We start from the raw sequence: 19,895 nt of genomic DNA, 5'->3' as shown, positions 1-19,895 counted from the left end.
AATTTAATATACTGTCTTCAACCCCGGGAATCTATATCTTTGTGTAAGATTTGCGAGAAAGCCGAGTGCTAATGGGCCCATTTGATGACTTGCCTGAAGGCAGTGTCTGCTAAAAACAACGCTTCACACAAAAGACGCCTCAAATAGGGAGGATGACATGAATGTGCTTTCAGTAGTTTCACATACAGATGATGAGAGTCCTGGTTTATAAGAGTGCGTCACCATTTGTAGTTTTATTCTGTTTTAACTATATGAAGCTCGTGGAACCTCCCACTCTTTCAGTGTTAGACAGTCCAATGCACTCAAATTGTCAAACAATATAGCATACCAGCAAGAATCTAGCGTGTATGTCAGTGATTTAAACGTGGAGGAAAGGCTATGGCCTTTAATCGATAAATGCAGCATACACATTGCAATATATATTACAATCATACAAATTACAATGCAAGGAGTGTCTGCAACAGCTATCGTACATCAGAAGTCAAAATTGAATCATATATTGTTATTTTTCAAAATTGGGAGTAAATATACACGCATAAAGGATAAAATATAAACATTGTCACACAATAGATATGGCACTTGGCATGACTAATATCAAGAAATGTTCACACAGTTGAGATTTAAGAATCGGATTCTTAAAACTGTTATTTCCAAAATTCACTCATGAATTAGTACAGTAATGTCCACAAAACGTAAAGACAAGTTAAAAGTCTGAAATATGACAAGCTTAGCTGGCAAATTAAAACATGCAAAAAGTTCGTCAAATTTGCTGTTAAGGAAATTTAATCAATAGCACTGTCATAACAATAAGACTATGTACAGATGTATCTCGTATAACACATTTTCTGGTTTTGTTGGGCATTCACGGTCACAACAGCCTCTCTAGCAAAGTTGCTAATGTCTAATTCCATACGACATGCTGCTATTTCAGTGAATGAATGAGACAAAACTGCAGAATGATAATACAGTAATACAAATGCCGAATTTTCAATATTCTGATCCTAAATTTCTTTTAAATTAGTTACGTAAATAAGTTTTATATAGATCACGTCTAAAACCACTCAACCAAATAAGAATAGTGATAAAACTGTTAATATATTAACAAATATGAGAGGAACTCTCATTACTGTCCGAACCGATCTTATGAAATTTAAAAGTTGAGTTTTTATTCCTGGCTCTTCACCGAATCCACCGATGCTTTGGTCCGTTCCCCATCCCATTTTCGCTAAAAATCTTTCCTCGTGCAGAACAGCGACAGCGTTGAGAAATAGTATAAATGCTTCTATCAGGGAATAGAATCCAAATCCCATTTTGCTTCAAGATAATCCCAAAATACCAAGAAATAGGCGACACGAAAAGCAAGAAGGCAAATACAGCAACTGGCAACGTCACATATGCTCCTCCGATCATTCGTGCATATCACACCAAAATAAGCGGACCATTTACATGAAACATTTTATACAAATTTACGTTTATGATTCAAATTATTTTAAAAAAACATTTAAAAAAACATAGGTAAACATTTTATTATTCCAATCTGAATACATCTGTAATTATGAATTAATCACATTGTTTACATATAAACGAATCAGTCGTTTACTACAAAATCAAAACAACGAGCTACAGACGAAGCGCAAAGTGATATTTCGGGTCCTATTATCATATTTTACCCATTTGTTCGAGTTATAGAAACGGATTTCATTGAAGAAACGAATAAGTCAAGAAGTATGGAAGAATTCTCTCGCCTAAAAAGTATGTATCAAAAACTAGCTGATTTGAGATTAAACGGTGACTTCTGTGATGTTAACTTGGAGGTGAGAGGGAAGAAGTTTTTTGCTCATAAAGTTATTCTTGCTGCATGCAGCAGATATTTTGAAGCAATGTTTCTAACGAGTATGCACGAAAAAAATCAGTATTCAATTTCTTTGTATGACATATGCCCAGACGTTTTTAGTGAGTTGTTGGATTTTTCTTATGGAAAAACCCTTGAAATTGATTCCAAAACTGTGGAAGATATTGTCATTGCAGCAGATATGTTGCAATTTACAGATGCAATTGAAATTTGTGTGAAGTTCATGAAAAGCCAGCTAGATTGCACAAACTGTACTGGAATATACTGCTTTGCAAAGCAGCATGCCTTTAAAGATTTAGAAAAAACTGCCTGGGAGTTTATGCAAAGTCATTTTTATCAAATAATTTTAGAAGATGAGTTTTTAAATCTACCATTTGATGTTCTAACAAATCTTGTCAAAAGTGAACACATTGCAATTGAGTCTGAACTCGATGTTATGTGCTGTGTTATTAGATGGATTTCACATGATGTTCATCAAAGAAGAAAACATTGTGTCTCACTATTAAAGCATGTAAGAATTAATCTTATACCTTCAAAAGAAATCGATAATATTCTTTATTCAATTTCTGATATTTGTTTAAAAATTGCTGTAAAAGTTTTAACTGGTGGTGGTAAATCATTTGGTGGAAAATCCGGTTCATCAGAATCTTTTCATCAAAAGTTTGATCCAGATAAATCATTTGAGCCAAGACAGAGTGCGAAAAAAGGCTTCTATGCAATCGGTGGATGCATCCCAAAAAGCAGTCGTCGATATACTTGGGAAGCGAATAGTATGGATGCTGTTTCATTTATTGAACGATTTGATTCTTTCAGTCAAACTTGGGATCCGTATCCATTATCTCTGCGTGAAGCAAGAACTAATCTTGCAGCCGTTGCTGTAAATGGTAAAATTTATTCAATTGGGGGTGAAAGAGATTCTATGATATATGGGAGCATGGAATGCTTTGATACCTTGTTGAAACAATGGAAATGGGATCTTCCATCTCTTTGCGTTCCAAGATGCTCTTGCCAAGCTGTTGCAACTGACACTGATATATATATAATAGGCGGGTTTGTCGGAACGGGGGCTGGAAACTCCATTGAACGCTATAACATTGAAACAAATGCATGCAAAATCGTGAACTTTACAATGCAAACTGAGAGACACAGTTTCGGTGCTGTTTGTGTTGATAATGTTATTTATATGGCGGGTGGAGTTGGACTTTCAGAATGTGAAATGCGAACTGTTGAATGCTATGATTTAGATAGACATGAATGGTGGTTCGCTAACGATATGACATTCAAAAGAGCATATTTCAGTTTGGTATTTTTAAAAGGTTTCATGTATGCAATCGGTGGACATAATGATATCCAAGGAACTCTAAAATCAGTTGAAATGTATGATAGGTTTAAAAATGCATGGAAATTGTGTTCACCAATGAAACAAGCTAGAGCTGGTGCATTTGTCTCTGTTATGGACCAAAAAATTGTTGTAGTTGGAGGGAAAATGAAATCGCAGAATCTTGATGGAGAAGCGATTTGGGATGTTTTGCATACTGCTGAAATATATGACCCTAAAACTAACACATGGAATTCTATGGATAGGTGCAATTTTGATGCTAGATGTGATGGTGTAGCTTTAGTTGTGTGATATTTTTATTTGATACTATTATGAGTAACTAGCAGGAATTTACGAACTGATTGATTGCTCCCACATCTCTAGAGACTTGTCCATCAAGCTAACACTATTAAAACCTCATCAGGTTTTCATCAACTATGATTAATTAAGAATTTGTTCAAGAAGAACAGTATTATCATCGGGTACAGTGGTCCCCTGAACTATTGCAATATTTTTATTTGGTTCAAGTCTCCCAATCACTCTATTTATTGCATTGCATTTTACTTGGATTTCCGCTTTTCATTGTTTATTTGTCTCATTTTATTGATCAATACTTGCTCATTATCATGGTTTTTCGCCATTGAATCAAATGAAATATTCGATCATTGTGATGAAAACAAAGCCACGGTAGATTAGATGGTGCATGGTGCCTGAATCGAAGTCTACAAAATGGCATTACAACAGCCAGGTGGGTTCAAACCCCGGATCCATTAACTCTTACAGTCTGACTTGGCAGTTACAAATTTCAGAACACCGCGCCTGGCTACGACCCTAACCACAACCTTCCACAATTATCTTTGGGATTGGCGCTGAAGATTCTCGTTTGAAGGACCTTTTACTTGAGCCTGTCTTCGAGAGTTGGTATCTTTATCCCAGTTCTCTTATGTGTCAAAATGTTCCATAAAATATTTATTTATACTTTTCATCCATCGATGTTCCCACTGTGCTTTTATTGTTGTGCAATCTTTGAAAACCACTGTAGAGTGTTGAATACAGCAAAATCACTTAAAAGCATGCTGCATTGTAGCAACTGAATTTTATTTCAGAGTTAAATTCCCCTCCCCCCGAGATGAATATGTAAATTTCTATTCCAAACCAGGTTGCCCAAACTCTCTGTTCATCGATACCCTTTGGACAATGTAAGATTCGCTTCTGTACCCCCAAATTGTACAACGTGCTGTGATTGGACAAAAGAAGTCATTTGAATTGCGGAAGTAAACTATGTATATATAGGTAATAAAGATGTTATACAACAGCCGAGTTTGTATATCTTTATTGTCGTCAGTTGAACCAAGCAATGTTAAAACATCACTGGTTAAAAATACAAATTTTAAACGGCTTTTATACATAGTGATTGTCAAGCTTTTTAAGCCCAACCCTCTCTTAGAATTTGTCAAGTCTCGCGCCCCACCTCAAAAATAACTAGCAACCAATAAGCTACAAATAACAGTTACTAAGGCGAAAGGATGTTTTAAATAAAAACACGTTGAAAATATGTGAATGGAACGTGAATAACCAGAATAAAGAAATGTAAATATTGAAAATAAGGCGGGCAAAATCAAATCTAACAAATATTTTTGGATATTGGATATATAAAGTAAGTAAAACAAGGCCCGACAGAAACCGCAAATGAGGAAAGGCGATAAAATAAGTCAATCATATCGGCGAACCACGGACTCCTTCAAAGGGAGTAACGTATGCCGTTTTCATTCACCCGTCGAGGCTCGTTTATCAGAATGCATTCTTAAGGACGTTACCCGATCAGTACACAGCTAAACAAACATATCGCGTTTCTGCCCAAAATTACACGACTTCAAGGGTAGACGCTTGTAAGAGATATGTTTGCGGTATGTGTGTATTGGTTTTGTAGTTCGAGGAAGTGTAATTGGCCGTGGACTTGTTTTCACGCATTGTGAGCAATTTTTCGGATGTAAAGTCTGGGTCTATCCCAGATACATATATTTTACTATATATATGAGAACATTGTGCCTTTAATATGGAAGTGGGGACAATTTACAACTTGGGTCTAGGGTTGGATTCTCGTGCCAAGAACTGACACCTTTCTCAAGTGCTTTATGGGATCTTTTGCAGAAAGCCACCGCCGCGAATGCAAAAAAAAAAATGTGAGATTTGAGAAAAACAACTCCGCCACCTTTAAGTACAGTACTGCAGTATGCGCTTGCCGCGTTTTAAGTAATTGCGCGTTTGCTAATTCTGACATCGCTGAATTCCGTTAATGAATAAAAATTGTACCTGAATAATTACTATTTGTGAGAGGGTGCTTTTTTGACGTGGGCCTTGTTAATATCCGATTTATGTAAGCCTTCTACTCGATATAAATTTCATACTTAAATATATATATATGTCAAGTTCGAACTCCATTTGCTTTGCAAGCTTATTTTGAAATGTTTTTAGATATTCCGCTTGTTTTGGGACAATTTTTTGTACATTTAATATTTTAGCAAATGTTAGCATACGTATATATGGAATTTTATGTGATTCTCAAGCTGATCATATCTTAAAATGATCGCTATATATGTATATATATAACATTATATATGAAATGAAAATGATTCTACGAAAATGAAATCAAATACATAGACCAGGGTGGTCCAAAGTTAACGGCTCCGGGGGCCACAAAATTATTTTTTGCATTGTTCGCGGGCCACAATAGTGCCAAGAATAGGTAAATAGTGCAATACAAAACACTTTCATTGTGCAAACACATCTTCCAACTTTGCTAGTTGCCTTAGCCAGCCACAACACTAGTCCATTGAGTGACATCAGTGATGTAACAATATGTCAAAAGATTTTTCTGGTTAATTTTATGACAAAACAACACCAAATGCGATTTTTGTTACAATCCGAATGCGACGCAGACTACAAATCATGAAGCTGAGACTACATTCGTTTTGGTATGTTAGTTTCCAAGGTCTCAAATTTATTAACTTCTAATAGTTATTGCTTATTTTTTGTTAAATTCCCCCTTTTGCATCTTTGGCGCGGCGGTGTGGCTCAACGGGCTAAGCGTTAGGAATACGCTCGCCACCGCACCTCTAATTACTCTGCGTGGGTTCGCAGGTTCGAATCCCATGCAGGGATGGTTATGTGCGAGAGGATTGCTGGACTCCTCGCCGTCGTTGGGTGGTTACGGCTTCCTCCACCACCAAGTCCATGCTTCCGAAAACAAACAATACAGTAAAACTAATCCCATACCCGACTTGGAATGGTAACCGGACGAGAGGCCGTGGTTCGCCATATGGATAAGCCGTCTTATCGGCTTTCCTCTCCCCCGGGATAAATATGTAAATCCTATCCTATCCTTTATTCGTCCCTTCTCATTCATAAAACTTCATTATTTGTTTAATTTTTCATTAATGGATCATTTGCTATCGTCACAAAACGCTAGGGTCGCACTCGCCCTTTCGTACAGTTTAAAGTAGTCTGCTATGTTTTCAAGAATGAGAAAAAAAAATAAAGAATATTAGTAACACTACAGTAAATACAAAGCAAAATTCTTCTCCAAAAACGAGAAAAATTACTTACCAACAAGGAATTCCTTCTCGGTCTGGAAACGTGGCGTTAGATCAATACATGTTACACAAGTTTGGTTGGTTGATGGACAGCCCGAGATAACAAATACCCGCTGCTTCTGAAATATGTAATGTTGATATCTTGATCGTTATAAAATGAGGCATATAATATATGCGGTTTTTCGATTTGTCACATCAAAATAAACGATTCGTAAACCATTTCTCTGCGACATTGCATTTTTCAACAAATACTGGACCAATTGCTTTGAAATTTTCATCGGTTAAGGAATGCATTTTTCGCTTGAAGGCTATTACATATATTTGTTCCCAAATATTCTATTTGATCCTAGATTTGATATTTGAAATAAAATTCCTCTGTTCTGCTTTTATTATTATTATTTTTTAAACTGATGTTTTTTGAGCTTTTATATCAGCTTATTGTAAACAGCTCATTGCTCAATGACAACTATTAAAAATTACGTAGGCCACTTTATTATAAAAAAATATTCCAAAATAGCTTTGTATAGGTAGATATGAATACGATGTCTTACCAGAGCCACACCTAATCTTCTATTCGCGTTGAGGAACACAATTGTGACCTCGATCACTTTGGAAAACATGAAAATGAATTTGTTCATGTCACCTTCCATCACTTTGTCAAAAAATTATGATCTCACTTTTCATGAGCACCTGTCTAATAAAACATATGGTGGTCACTAAATTGGCGTTATCTGGCGGATGTGGCAGATAACAGATGAACTTGACGGTCATGAAACGACACGATCAAAACCTCAAGATCCACGACAAGTCAAAATATGATAAATACATCTTAGATAAAAGCATGGTTTTCAAATAAATTGAGCCACGGAATCAGTAATTTCAAAAAAAATTAATTTCCAGAAGGATAGTAGGCTCAGGGACGTAGCGAGGAATTTTAAAACGGGGCTCTGTAATTTCTAATTGACAAGTTAGACCCTAACAGCACGCTTATCCTATCTTAGGCCGAAAAACGTTAGTTTTCAAGTGTCTTGAGGGCCTAAAAAGGGTGACCGTACATTTGAACCCACGTACATTTGAACCCATGTGTATATCCGCGGGTTCAATCTATATGCGGGTGCTAAAATCCATGGGTTAGGGTTAGTATGGGTTCAAATATCCGTAAAAAAAATTTCCATAGGTGCAATAGTATACAGGTGCAATTGTCGTGGATTCAAATGTACGTGGGTTCAAAGGTAATGGAACCCTAACAAGTGTCCCAAGCTACGAAAATTGTTCTGTACGATACAGAAAAATGCTTTTTTTTCACATTTCAAAAGGGTGTCTTCCGACCCGCACACGTCTAGTTACGCCCCTGATGTAGGCTATGGTAAACATGCTTGCCTTAGGGTGATGAATCAAATCAATTGCGGCTTTTAAATCAGTTTGGACTTGAAAGGCAAGTGTTTGGACATTACGAATAGTACAGAAAAATGTACTGATATCGTCTGGACAAAGTCCAACCAAATGGACACATGGCGAAATGTAGATTGAAACAGCGTAAATATGACGGCATAATCTTGTTTTTGGTAGTTTGCAACAACTTTTCAAATGATTGACAGAATTTAACGATAACTGTAAAACGTGATTAATTTATTAAATACCTGGAAATACTTATCTCGGTGATATGCATATTAAAAGTACTAAATTTCACCCCTATATTACTTTGTTTTTAATGGTAATTTGCATGTCCTAATCGATTTTGAAAATCAGCGAGGTTTCACATAATGGTTTTACGCTACTTGAAATTTTGAACAATCTCTCCTCAACTGGTTTATTATCCTATTTTACGCGCCTTTTTTCCCACAAAACATCGATGAACGGTTTACGATAACTTACATCAACCGTTGGCATGGGAAAAAAGAATCGCTACGTAGTGAGATGAGTGACATCAAATAACAAGTTCCCGTGAAATGAGACTGATTGGTTACAAAGACTTATAAGAGGGTCTCTGGCGGTGGATAATGGTGGTGCCGCATTAGCAAAATGAAGGCGATAAACTGTGGGTTGTATATATTGCTAGTTTCAATTATATTTATTCTAGTACTTGAGTTTGAAGTGTCTCACGGAAGTAAGATAAAGAGACAGAAGACAAAAAATGCATTAACACAGTCAAAAAATGTTGAGAAGTCTTCAGCAGATACGCAAACCAGTTCAAAGATTAAAAAGGCAATTGAGCGTAAACGTAGAGTGTTACCCGCCACGCAAAAAGCAAGTGCTAAAAATTCAAATCTGCACAAACACAAAGGTCGGAAAATAAAACATAAAAATCACAAAAAGAATTTGAAATTCCAAACTTTAGCTAACGAACCGACGGCATTAGCAACTACTGTACCTCCACAAATAGACGAGGAGCTAAAAACTGAAGAAAAACCGACCCAAAATATCGCCGCGTTTGTAAATGATGAAGCAGTCGTTCCTGGATGGATCCCTCATGTCGCAAAGCGAAAATGTAGAACATGTTTTTGGCAGGAATGTCCTACCATTGATGTAATGAAACGTCACTGCCCTTCTGGTATTGTTCGGGATCAATGTAACTGCTGTGCTCAGTGCGCGAGTGGTGTTGGAATGCCGTGCTACATGACTTCATTTGCCCCTATTTGGCTGCCGCCGTGCGGCGACGACTTGGAATGCATCCCGGCTTATGGCGGAGCGGACTTTGACGACGAAAACCAAACTCCTTCGTGGGGCAGTAACAGAAATTCTGAAGGTATGTCTGATATCCGACTGTACACTTATATTGTAATGTTACTGGCAGTATTAGAACGTCTTCTGATATTTATACCACGAATCATTTACGCTCGTCCCCTTTAATTTCCAAATATTAAAAAAATATAAAAGGATAATAGTACTTCATGGTTCCCGTACATTTGAACCCACGACAATTGCACCTGCATACTATTGCACATATGGATATATTTTTGTTTTGCGGATATTTGAACCCATACTAACCCTAACCCATGGGTTTTAGCACCCGCATATAGATTATACCCGCGGATATACACATGGGTTCAAATGCACGGTCACCGTACTTCATGACTGATATCAGTAAGTATGCGATTTACGTGACGATATGATTGTCATGATTTTTACGCATGGGTCGTATCTTGAAATGTACGGCACTTATCTCAGGGTGGTGGAAATATGGTCCGTTACGCACAATCGACAATTCCTTTGGGAATTTCGTTAAGGTTTTGCCTTAAATGGTTGTATTTTTGTTTGCCAAAGTGCTCAAATGAGACAAAAAAAAGTCTAGCAAACAATTATGTACAAGATTGTAGTCTATCTAACATTATGAGTGAAAACAACAAAATGGGTATTTGCCGATTGGAAACCACCCAAATCACCTAGGATAATGAAACTCAATACAGACTAATCTGATATATCATGGAATTAGTCTGATCCACAGTAAATCATTGTGTACACAAATTACTTCTAAATCTCAATTTGCAAATGAGTGCTATATTTTGTTTCTTTGTTCTCCGTCTTGTTGGCACAACGCATGTCGCACGTTACCGATAATTTATCCTAATCGCAAACAAGGAAGGTTAAAGTTCATGCGATGTATAAATAGTACAGTTCAATCGACGCCAGATAAAACAAAAAATTGAAATATTTCGTTGTTGAAGGAAAAGTTGGAAACATGGTGTGTAAATAAAGTGCTTTAATTGTAGACTCCCTCGCACTCACGCCTTCATTCCAGTGGATGAGAAGTAACTGAAAGCAGTGCTGCTGGGTCTTGGTCTGAGGGATTATATCTTACCAGTTCCAAATATTTTAGCCAATTTATTAATGCAAAAGCAGGTCTTTTGCACAATTGAAGCGTGTTGTTTTGAATTAGATGAAAACTGGCAATACATTTCGAACCAAAACGCCAATCAAATGGTTACAGTAAGAATAGAAAGTTGGATTTGTGATAAAATTGACTGGTCTCGGAAATCTTTTTCTGAAATGACTATTGCCCGTCCAGTATGTCTAGTAAATAAAGCGATAAACATTCCAGTGGACCCAAACACTAACTTCCAAATCTCTATTTTCTACGACGTACAGGTATTTGTTCCTGCACTGAACGAACTACCGTGTGTGGAAGCAACAATGCAACTTACGAAAATGTTTGTGAATTCAGAGAATCTGCTGCTAGATTAAAATCGCAAAAAATATCGATCAGTATTTCACACCCTGGTCCATGCAACACGGGTAAGTTTTGTTTAAAATTGGAACAAATTGGGGGCTAAACATGGCTGCAAAGATTTTAAAATGGTAGTATTCGTAACGATATGTAACGATCATATTTTTTCGATCCTGAAATATGGATTATAAATGTGTCCAAATTCTACTTCTGTCTGTGATATTCCTTTCTCAATTTTAAAATCCGGTCAATATTACTATTATTGTCTGTTGTGAAAATAACCTAATCCCATAAAATACCAGAAGAGTTTAATTTGTTTACAATAGAGAGATAATCACTATTATAAATGCTAGAGTTAGTAATGTCAACCTTGAATGAATTTGTAATGCACAATCGTTCAGTATTGCTCTTGTTTTTATTCTTTCAGTTCCGACAATTGATTCTGCACCGCAAAATACCGTTTCGCAAACGGGGGACGTCGTTTCATTTCGATGTGAAACGTCGGGATTCCCTCTGCCTAGAATCCAATGGTTCAAGACCAACAAAGAGAAGCGAAAAACGGAAGAAATAGAACTTCCGGGATACCTAAATCACGCCGTTACACAAGTGAGCTTCATTTTAAATCGTTTGATAGTTTAATTCAGTGATTCTCAACGGGCCGCGCCCAGCCGTTTGAGAACGACTGGTTCAACCAGATACAGAGTGATCCCAAATAAAAAAAAATATAGGTTATTTGGAACTTGTGTAAAAAATGTTCTAGATTACTGAACCTTTCGAGTACAATTATAGCACAAACAACAGTTCAAGTGGTTAATAAATTTTTTTCATCTTCGTAGAAGTAATTATGAAATTTTGGGGGCGCTCCAGATAACTATAAGTTTATTCGACTATTTTACATCAAGTTGTGTAAAAAGACTGAAACCTATATGAAGGGGGATATTCACTTGGCTAACACAGACAGTCACCAAACTCGTAATAGAACTAAAATAAGGAAATTCGGAATAAAATTATGACCTAACCCTAACCTGGTACATATACTACATACTGGGGTTCTCTTTTTTTGGTCAACCTGTATATCGTAAGCAAGCGATACCACCTGCCTCGATCACGAGTACAAAACCCGCTGCCTGTAAGTCTTCAGGTATTGTTTTACTGCAATTGGTATATATGGAAAATGAGAACAATATTCAGGGTACTAAAATGCTCTCTAACTGAGGTAATACTTGTTTCGATCAGACCGATTTGCTAAATTTTTATACCGAAGGTCATATAACAAAGCTCAAACTTTTCACTTTTCGGAAATATGATCCTGATGAGTCAATGTCTGCAATCTTGCGGTCACAAAAGTCGTGCGCCGAAAGTTTTAAGTGTTTAGCGTAATCCAATTTTAATATTTATTACATAAACATGTCATGAAATATGCCGACAAATGAAAATAAACGCAAAATTTTAATTTAAAGCAATGCTTTACTGTAGAATAATACAAAAATGACGGTTTTACTGATATTTTTGTGTAAATATATGCTTTTTATGCTTTCAGATGAGAGGCGGACCTGGGAAGTATCAGCTCACAACTTGGCTAACTTTGGATAAAGTTGAAGAAACTGACATCGGAGATTACATTTGCAGATCTACGAATGAATACGGGACAGCTGACGGTTCCGCTACCCTAACAATAAACAGACTGTGACGCTTTATGTCAACTTTGAAATAATTTAAAATCGTAATATTTCTGTGATCGGAGTGTCTAAATTTTTTTGTTATATATTAATTTTTGATTCTGTTGTTCGCTGTTAGTACAACTGTGAAAAGATGGAAGAATCATTACACTCTCAAATTGAAGTTTGTATATTTAATACACGAGTTTGTATTTGGGGAAAAAATATTAAGAATCAAACACAAGAACAAAGCTTAAATATATGGACGCGAAGGCCGCGAATCTGAAAAATCAAATCTTTTTCAAAATTTGAAAAATAGAAGTATTGCCCATCTAGCGGCTTCAACCATTGTAAGTACTGGTAATTTAAGATCAATGTTGTGTACACCATATGTAGTGTAATGATATTGCTATTCGACCCCCATCCCTCAAAATAAAATAAGAATAAAATAAAAACCTAAACGACTAAAATACTCAAATAAAAGACGATACGAACAGCGTCGCTAACAGCGTTAGTCCCATAGAAAATAATTTGTAGTAAATATGGTAAAAAATAATTGCAAACGACCTTAAACCTCCACTTTCATTTTCAAACTTTGCACAGTCATTTCCTACATGTTTCAAACTATCTCTTTGCGACGTTTCAATGTCAAACACTCAAATCAAAATTTCTTGAATAATTCAAAAGTTGCGGTTTTTTTAATATTTCCAAGTTTAAATTACGATCATGAACTTATTTCAAACGCAATTACTTAACATATGGCACTCAAGGGCAATGCCACCTGCTGAGTGGCGAAGTAATTTGCATCATTGACATTCTCGTCCTTGATTGAAAACCATTTCCAGAAAAGTGCTCCTAAAATATCGAGTATAACTTTTATAAAATACTTGAATTTGTTCTTGAAGTTTTGAGTCTTCTTATTACAATGTTTTATTTCGTTCAATTATTTCTGTCTTCCGAAGTGTAAAATGTGACAACGCGACCTAAATAACATCAGGGTTTGAAACAAAATACTTCACAAAAATATGTTCCAAATACTTTCGGAATTCGACCCCTGGCAATATTTATTTTTGTGGTATAATTTCGTGTTACTTAGGGTCGCTGATAGGATGTGGTTATTACAGACGTGTAAAATAGAAAACATCTATTAAAACCGAAATTCATAATAATATTTGTAAAGCTAACAAATTTCTACGAACGTCGTAGCTATCGTCCCTGTGAAGGCATTTTGTGCCAATCTTATATTCTGTTTATTCAATTTTTGTGCTGCAGATTATTTAATACAATTCTTATGTATTATAAGAAATCCTTTTAAACTGCGATTATCATACTATCGAATTACCAACAACAATTTTCTTGGGAAAAATTGCAAACGATCAATCATCTGCTTAGATTTCAATCCATTTAAGCTGTGACGAAAGAGAGACCACCACCGTGTCAATGATATTTTTACGTATATATTTAGGATTCTAAAAATTGCATAGCAATATATAAGCTGATTTGGCTTTTACGATAGCGCTATTCGTACAATAAACTTATAACAGAAAAACTATTTCATAGTTATGATAGTTATGGTTTTCTATTCAGCAACGATTTGAAATTTTGAAAAAAATCAGTATTATGATAAAAATTTGAAATGTGTTCCTTGACGCCTTGGTCGTTTTGGTGAAAGCTCAATAAAATATAAAAAAAAATTATTTCACTTACAAATAAAATTTTGTTTTCCGTTAGTGGGTACGCTTCAGGAATATATGATAAATAAAAGTTTGGGCTTGGCTTATGTGTTCAGATGTCAGTAATGATTTGACTTCAAAACAACTTGAAATCTGCGGTAAAACTAAGCAACATGATATATGAATATATGATTATATTTTCATAATTGCACACAGTTAAAAATAACTACGCCATCTTTGTTAAGTCAAAGCTGAAATCGTGTCAGAAAGGTGACAGACAATTCTGAAGTATAATGTCTTGTCGCATATTAATGTAGGCGCCGTTGCTCTTGACAAGATGTCATCATCACCTTGATGTGTGGGCGCGGGGTTCATTACCTATGAAAGGCATCAAAGACGAATTAAAAGCGAGACCAACTCACACTTTCTCTATAAAGTGAACTGCAGAGTATCATCAGTAGATAAGTCATTCTGATTTAGGTTTTAAATATTTTGCATTTTTCAAAAACATACCTTATTCTCAATCGTCGTCTAGACATAATTGTCGCCAAACTGGCGTGAACTAAAACATTAGCACTACCGTGACCAAGTTAGACAAACAAACCAATTGCTTTCCATTTGCCCTGAACAGCAATATTTTTCGTGTCAAACCAGATCGGATGTTTTCTATCATCTGAAGTTGAAGTTTTGTCGTAAACCGCAACATCAACGACACATTACGAGTTAGCTACTTCAACTGCTTGTAAATTAACGTACAGTTGAATATATATGGAGGTAGTTAAGCGGACGGATTTTGATATGGCTGACGATGTACAGTCAAATTTCGTTCATTGGTAAGACGTGAAGATGACATTTGTATTTAGTATATATTCAGAGAATTTTGTCCTCTCGTGCATTTCGGATTATCCGCTATCCGCAAGTATGACTCCAGTAAATGAAAAATACGTTCATACCAAACTCTCGAAGATAGGTACCCCCTGACAAACAAGATGTTTTAAAATCGTAATTATAAAAAACTAATGTTTCTGCCTGTAATTTTTTAATATATATCAAAAGTGCTCTCGATGCTCTTTCCAATAAATTATTAGTGAAGGTGATTGGATTATATTTTAAATGTTTATAGAGGTCCGAAGTTGTCAATGTCAATTCTAAAAAAGATGGGCTTTTAAAATCACACATGTTGAAAAAGAATAACTCTTAGATGACATCAAATTTAGTCAGCCATCAATTCTCCATTTGCAATAGTCAATTTGAGCAGAATATTGAGGGTTTCGGTATCCGTCCCTGTGAGTTTTCATGAAAGAATTATTTCTTTAATTGTAAATTGGTAGTTTAAATAAGCGGTTTAATTCAAAACGGTTTTAAAAGTATTTAATAGTCTTCAAATTGCCAGTTTTCGGACACAATTTGTTTTGTGTAAAGGTTGTAATTTGAAAATTATTCAAAGTCTCGGAACTTCCTAATGGAAAAGTGCCAGGTGCACATTGAGGTTACGCTATGTGAAATTGTGCGTGAAATACCACGGCAAATTGCATGTGTCAACTTCAAGGATTAAACTGAGAAATCTCAAAAATGTCTAGAACATTTTTTATTTAATATATATAATAAAATTAAAAAAAATATCCCAATTCAATTTATAATACACCTGTGTTGGGGTAAATATAAATTCTCGTAATTACAATAAAATATATGTTGGGATTGTTATTATTTATTTAGTGTGAAATATTTAGGATTCTAAGCTGATAAGTCGTCTATAGCTGCCAGTCCCGGTTGTGTATGAATAGACCAAACCAGTTAATCATTGGATTGTAAACTTGGATTGTCGCTAAAACAGAAACCGACGAACCGTCCTTGCCCGCAGTTAATCCAAAACGTAAAAATGCTACTCGATTTTATACATTTGAAGTTTTAAAGCAAACTTAAGTTACTTCATGAAATTGGTAAATTCCATTACAGCCTATATAGGATCTAAATTAGGTTTGGTATTGCCATAATATTTGGACATTATACTCACAATTTCTTCCATATCTTACCTTGAAATACAATACTATAACACCTGGAAGATCATTGCGTCAAAAGTTTTGGGGTCAACTCAGACCAACACATATATGGAATTTCATAACAAAATCAAAATTCTCGGCGCTATCCCCGATCTTTTATCTGCCTTGAAGTTTGTCATGTGCTCTCTAAACCAGCTGTTCGCAAACTTCATACGCCGCGGACTGCTGAACGGCAACGAAATATTAAAATTATTGAAACATAAATAAGTTGTGCTATTCAATTGGGTTTTTACGGGACTTACTACTTCTCCGTCTTCTATTCTTTTACGCCGGTGGTTCCGTATGCTTATATTGCAAGGATGCTGTAGCAGGGTGTAAAGATAACTATCCTAAGTGATTCAAGAGTCTTGCTGCACACTAACACAAATAGATTTCTGTAACGTTTCTTCTGAACAAGGTCAGACTTTCTCATATATATGGATCGTTTTGTTATTCAATCAATTTATTTCGGCATTCTGACATAAAATGAAACAACACAAAAAATAAACAGACAAACAAAATGCAGAGATACTTGGAAGGCAAGCATAACTTAAAATAAAGTTTGAAATGTACAAGTACGCGCCAACCCATAAAAAGTAATAATACAAGCGGACAAAAAAAGTGAACACGATTTAGAATCGGGCAAAACTTATAACGCAATTTAAAATGAGAAACACACATATTTGCTGAAAGGTTCTGTGGATAAATTACACGGAATTACTATATTTTTGTTCCTGTTGCTATATTTCTTCTTATGGGTAAAGATTGTATTTTTTTGCTAGAAGGCTAGTACTTTTCTTTCTTTCTCTGGGCTCTATGGCATTCATTACTTTTTGTGCGATGACGTCATAAAAAATTGGGCACATTGTGGCGGTTCCGTTCTTTTACACTATTTAATAATTATGCAGATACTGTTACATTATGCGGAAAATAATCATACATACATACTTTCTCGTCAGTCGAGCAGATTGCGGTACTGGTAGTCTACTATAAAAGACTGCATACCTGTACTACTTTGTTTCGAATTTCGTGTCCCTATATTTGAGCATTGCTCTCTTGCATTATAATATGATTTCCCAACACCAGATAAATATGATCTTCGTTGCCAGTTTATTCATGATTGAAACTGTAGCTTTTAGCGACACACTATTTTTTAAATTTCGACTTGATGTGTTCAATTCAATGAAACCAGAATAACTTGCATGGAATTACAATTCAATTTTGACTAATTTCGTCTGATCTTTCCCTAATGCGCGCATCAACATTTTACCGATACTTATTATTATACTTATTATTATACTTATTATTATAACTTATTATTCATAATTTATTTGAACATCATACTTTATTGTTGATGCATCGCATTTGTACTGATAATGGAGTTAAAACTTACTGGTATGTATTATTTTCGTGGCTATTGAATTTTTATGAAACTTTGGCGACATCTCGAGAACGTTGTGTAATTTGGAATTAATGCATTTGTACAGGAAATACATGTATTTCAAATAATATATTTATAAAATTGTGGAAGTATGTACAAGTCGAGATTGTACAAGTCAAGATATGATTTTCGATATTTTACTAATATCTGCCAAAGTGACTATATTTATAGTCACTTTGATATCAGCCGAAGAGGTACACATGTGATAGCACGAGTCACGTGATCATCCGATTGGCGCTTTTATTGCGCATTGCAGTCACCGGCGGGCCTGTTTTCGCTTTTCTGGATTCGCTGAAGGATTTCGATACTTGTGTCGGTAATATTATTATTCAGCACAAAGGTATTTATATCGTGCCGTTCGCGAGGCATCGCTTAAAAGGATTTATTGTAGTTGAACTTCATTTTGGCGATATGATAAGTTGTAAGGCAATAAATTATACAAGTCAAAAAATGGCTCATCACCTGGACATTCACATTGCTCATCTGCTTTCCTGCTACCGTTCGCTCACTAGATTTGATTGTTAAAACATTCGAATCACAGACGGACAGGCGAAACCGTAATCCAGTCTGCCAGTAGTTTAACCTTGTAACCTACCGGTATTAAATTGAAATTCTGAAACTATTATCACCAGTCAACCACAGTGCTGACAGACTGGCCTGGAGAGCAGGAGGGTGGCTATGTAAGTGCATCAACAGATGCATGGAGATATATTTTTAACATAGGCCTACAGTATTTTCTAAATAGTTATTTTAAGCAGTTATTCTTATTTTGGTTGCATATGGTAATTTGCAAATACTTTTTCCACAGTTTTATTGTGTATTCAGTACCTACGGTACATTATACAGGTATATGAATATAACACTGTTATAAGCTTGATACAGTGATAGGCCAATATTTGAATTTCACAAACTGTAGAATATTAATAAATTAACGTTAGATAGGCTAATTACAGAAGTGTGTAAGTTTTTTGTAGGATTTTTAATTTTTTCTCAAATCTTTGCTGAATTATTTTCATGTTCAATAAATCTGAAACTCGAAGCCAGAGGTTAACAATCTGGCGGTAACCATGACTGTATAAAAAACGTCCCTATGAATTATGATTATGAAATTATTTTTGGTTCAGCTGAAAGAAATAATAATTTTTAATGATCACACCAATGCTGTAATTACCTCTTGAACCTTAATATGGTGATGAAAAAAAACATGGGTTACTGATCTAGCTTGCTATGAAAAGCTGTAAACATGGAAAGTAAAATATGAGAAAAAATTTATTGTTTGTGTTTTTCAGTATTAGGCTGTTCTTACTTCGCAATCCTGCAGTCTTATAAAATATTATATAAAATATAGTTTAATCAGAATCACAGCGTATTTTCAAAATTATTTTCAAAAAAGTTGATTTTAATGAATTCAAATTGAAATATTATTATTTTCTATTTTATTTTTGCATTACAATATGTTGACCAAATTTGGGGAACTGAAAAGTGCAGCACTAGCATGAAACTGTTAGGAATATGATTATTACTAATAGGGATGGGCAATATAGAATAATTTACTATTCTAGAATATTCTAGAATAGTTAAATCGAATCCAGAATACCGAATCCTATTCTATTTTCATACTTATTCAAATAGTGGGAATTTCCACACAATTGTAAATGTATTACTACGAAATTATCTTTTATTTGGAAATGTCCTGAACATTTGTTTCCATCTGATATTAAACAGGCATTTCCCAGGACAATAAAATTTAGGAATATTACAATATTTTTTCCTTCAATTGTTCCAAATGTATGTAATCCCTTAATACTGAAATGCTAAATTAAGACACGCTTTACACACTTTAATAGTAAGCGGTTAAATACAAAAATAGATATGAAAGGGCGTAAATCATTTTCAATGTTAGTTTGCCGAGTTTACTAAAACATACCCGCTGAGAATTAATTAGATGCAGGACCAGCGTGTGGCCACTACAACCTATGCGGCCGTTGTGAAATATTAAATTTAACCACTATATTATATCAAAATCAATTTTTTATTCTGTGCTAGCAAGACTCGTAAAACCAAGTTCCCGTAAACGCGATTTCGTACTTAGTTATTAGGTAATAACATCTAAAGACTAATTCCTTTTCTATGATTATCATTATCTACCCAGACTT

General features: G+C 35.1%; 2 protein-coding genes across 2 annotated transcripts; both read left to right on the top strand.

Moving 5' to 3' along the window:
* Positions 1–1,360: 1,360 nt before the first annotated feature.
* LOC120334683 (actin-binding protein IPP-like) lies at positions 1,361–4,241 on the top strand. Its single transcript, XM_039402183.2, has one exon. It carries the CDS (start codon positions 1,728–1,730, stop codon positions 3,480–3,482), a length of 1,755 nt encoding a protein of 584 aa, XP_039258117.2. The 5' UTR covers positions 1,361–1,727; the 3' UTR covers positions 3,483–4,241.
* A 4,441-nt stretch (positions 4,242–8,682) lies between these two features.
* LOC120334692 (kazal-type serine protease inhibitor domain-containing protein 1-like) lies at positions 8,683–12,770 on the top strand. Its single transcript, XM_039402199.2, has 4 exons — positions 8,683–9,509; positions 10,850–10,996; positions 11,356–11,534; positions 12,469–12,770. The coding sequence occupies exons 1-4, from the start codon at positions 8,786–8,788 to the stop codon at positions 12,616–12,618; spliced, it is 1,200 nt and encodes a 399-aa protein (XP_039258133.2). The 5' UTR covers positions 8,683–8,785; the 3' UTR covers positions 12,619–12,770.
* Positions 12,771–19,895: the final 7,125 nt, after the last annotated feature.

The sequence above is a fragment of the Styela clava genome, chromosome 15, assembly GCF_964204865.1.
Source record: "Styela clava chromosome 15, kaStyClav1.hap1.2, whole genome shotgun sequence".
Lineage (NCBI taxonomy): Eukaryota > Metazoa > Chordata > Ascidiacea > Stolidobranchia > Styelidae > Styela > Styela clava.
The sequence above is the reverse complement of the archived record's forward strand: the minus strand, read 5'-3'. Positions and strand labels throughout refer to the sequence as shown.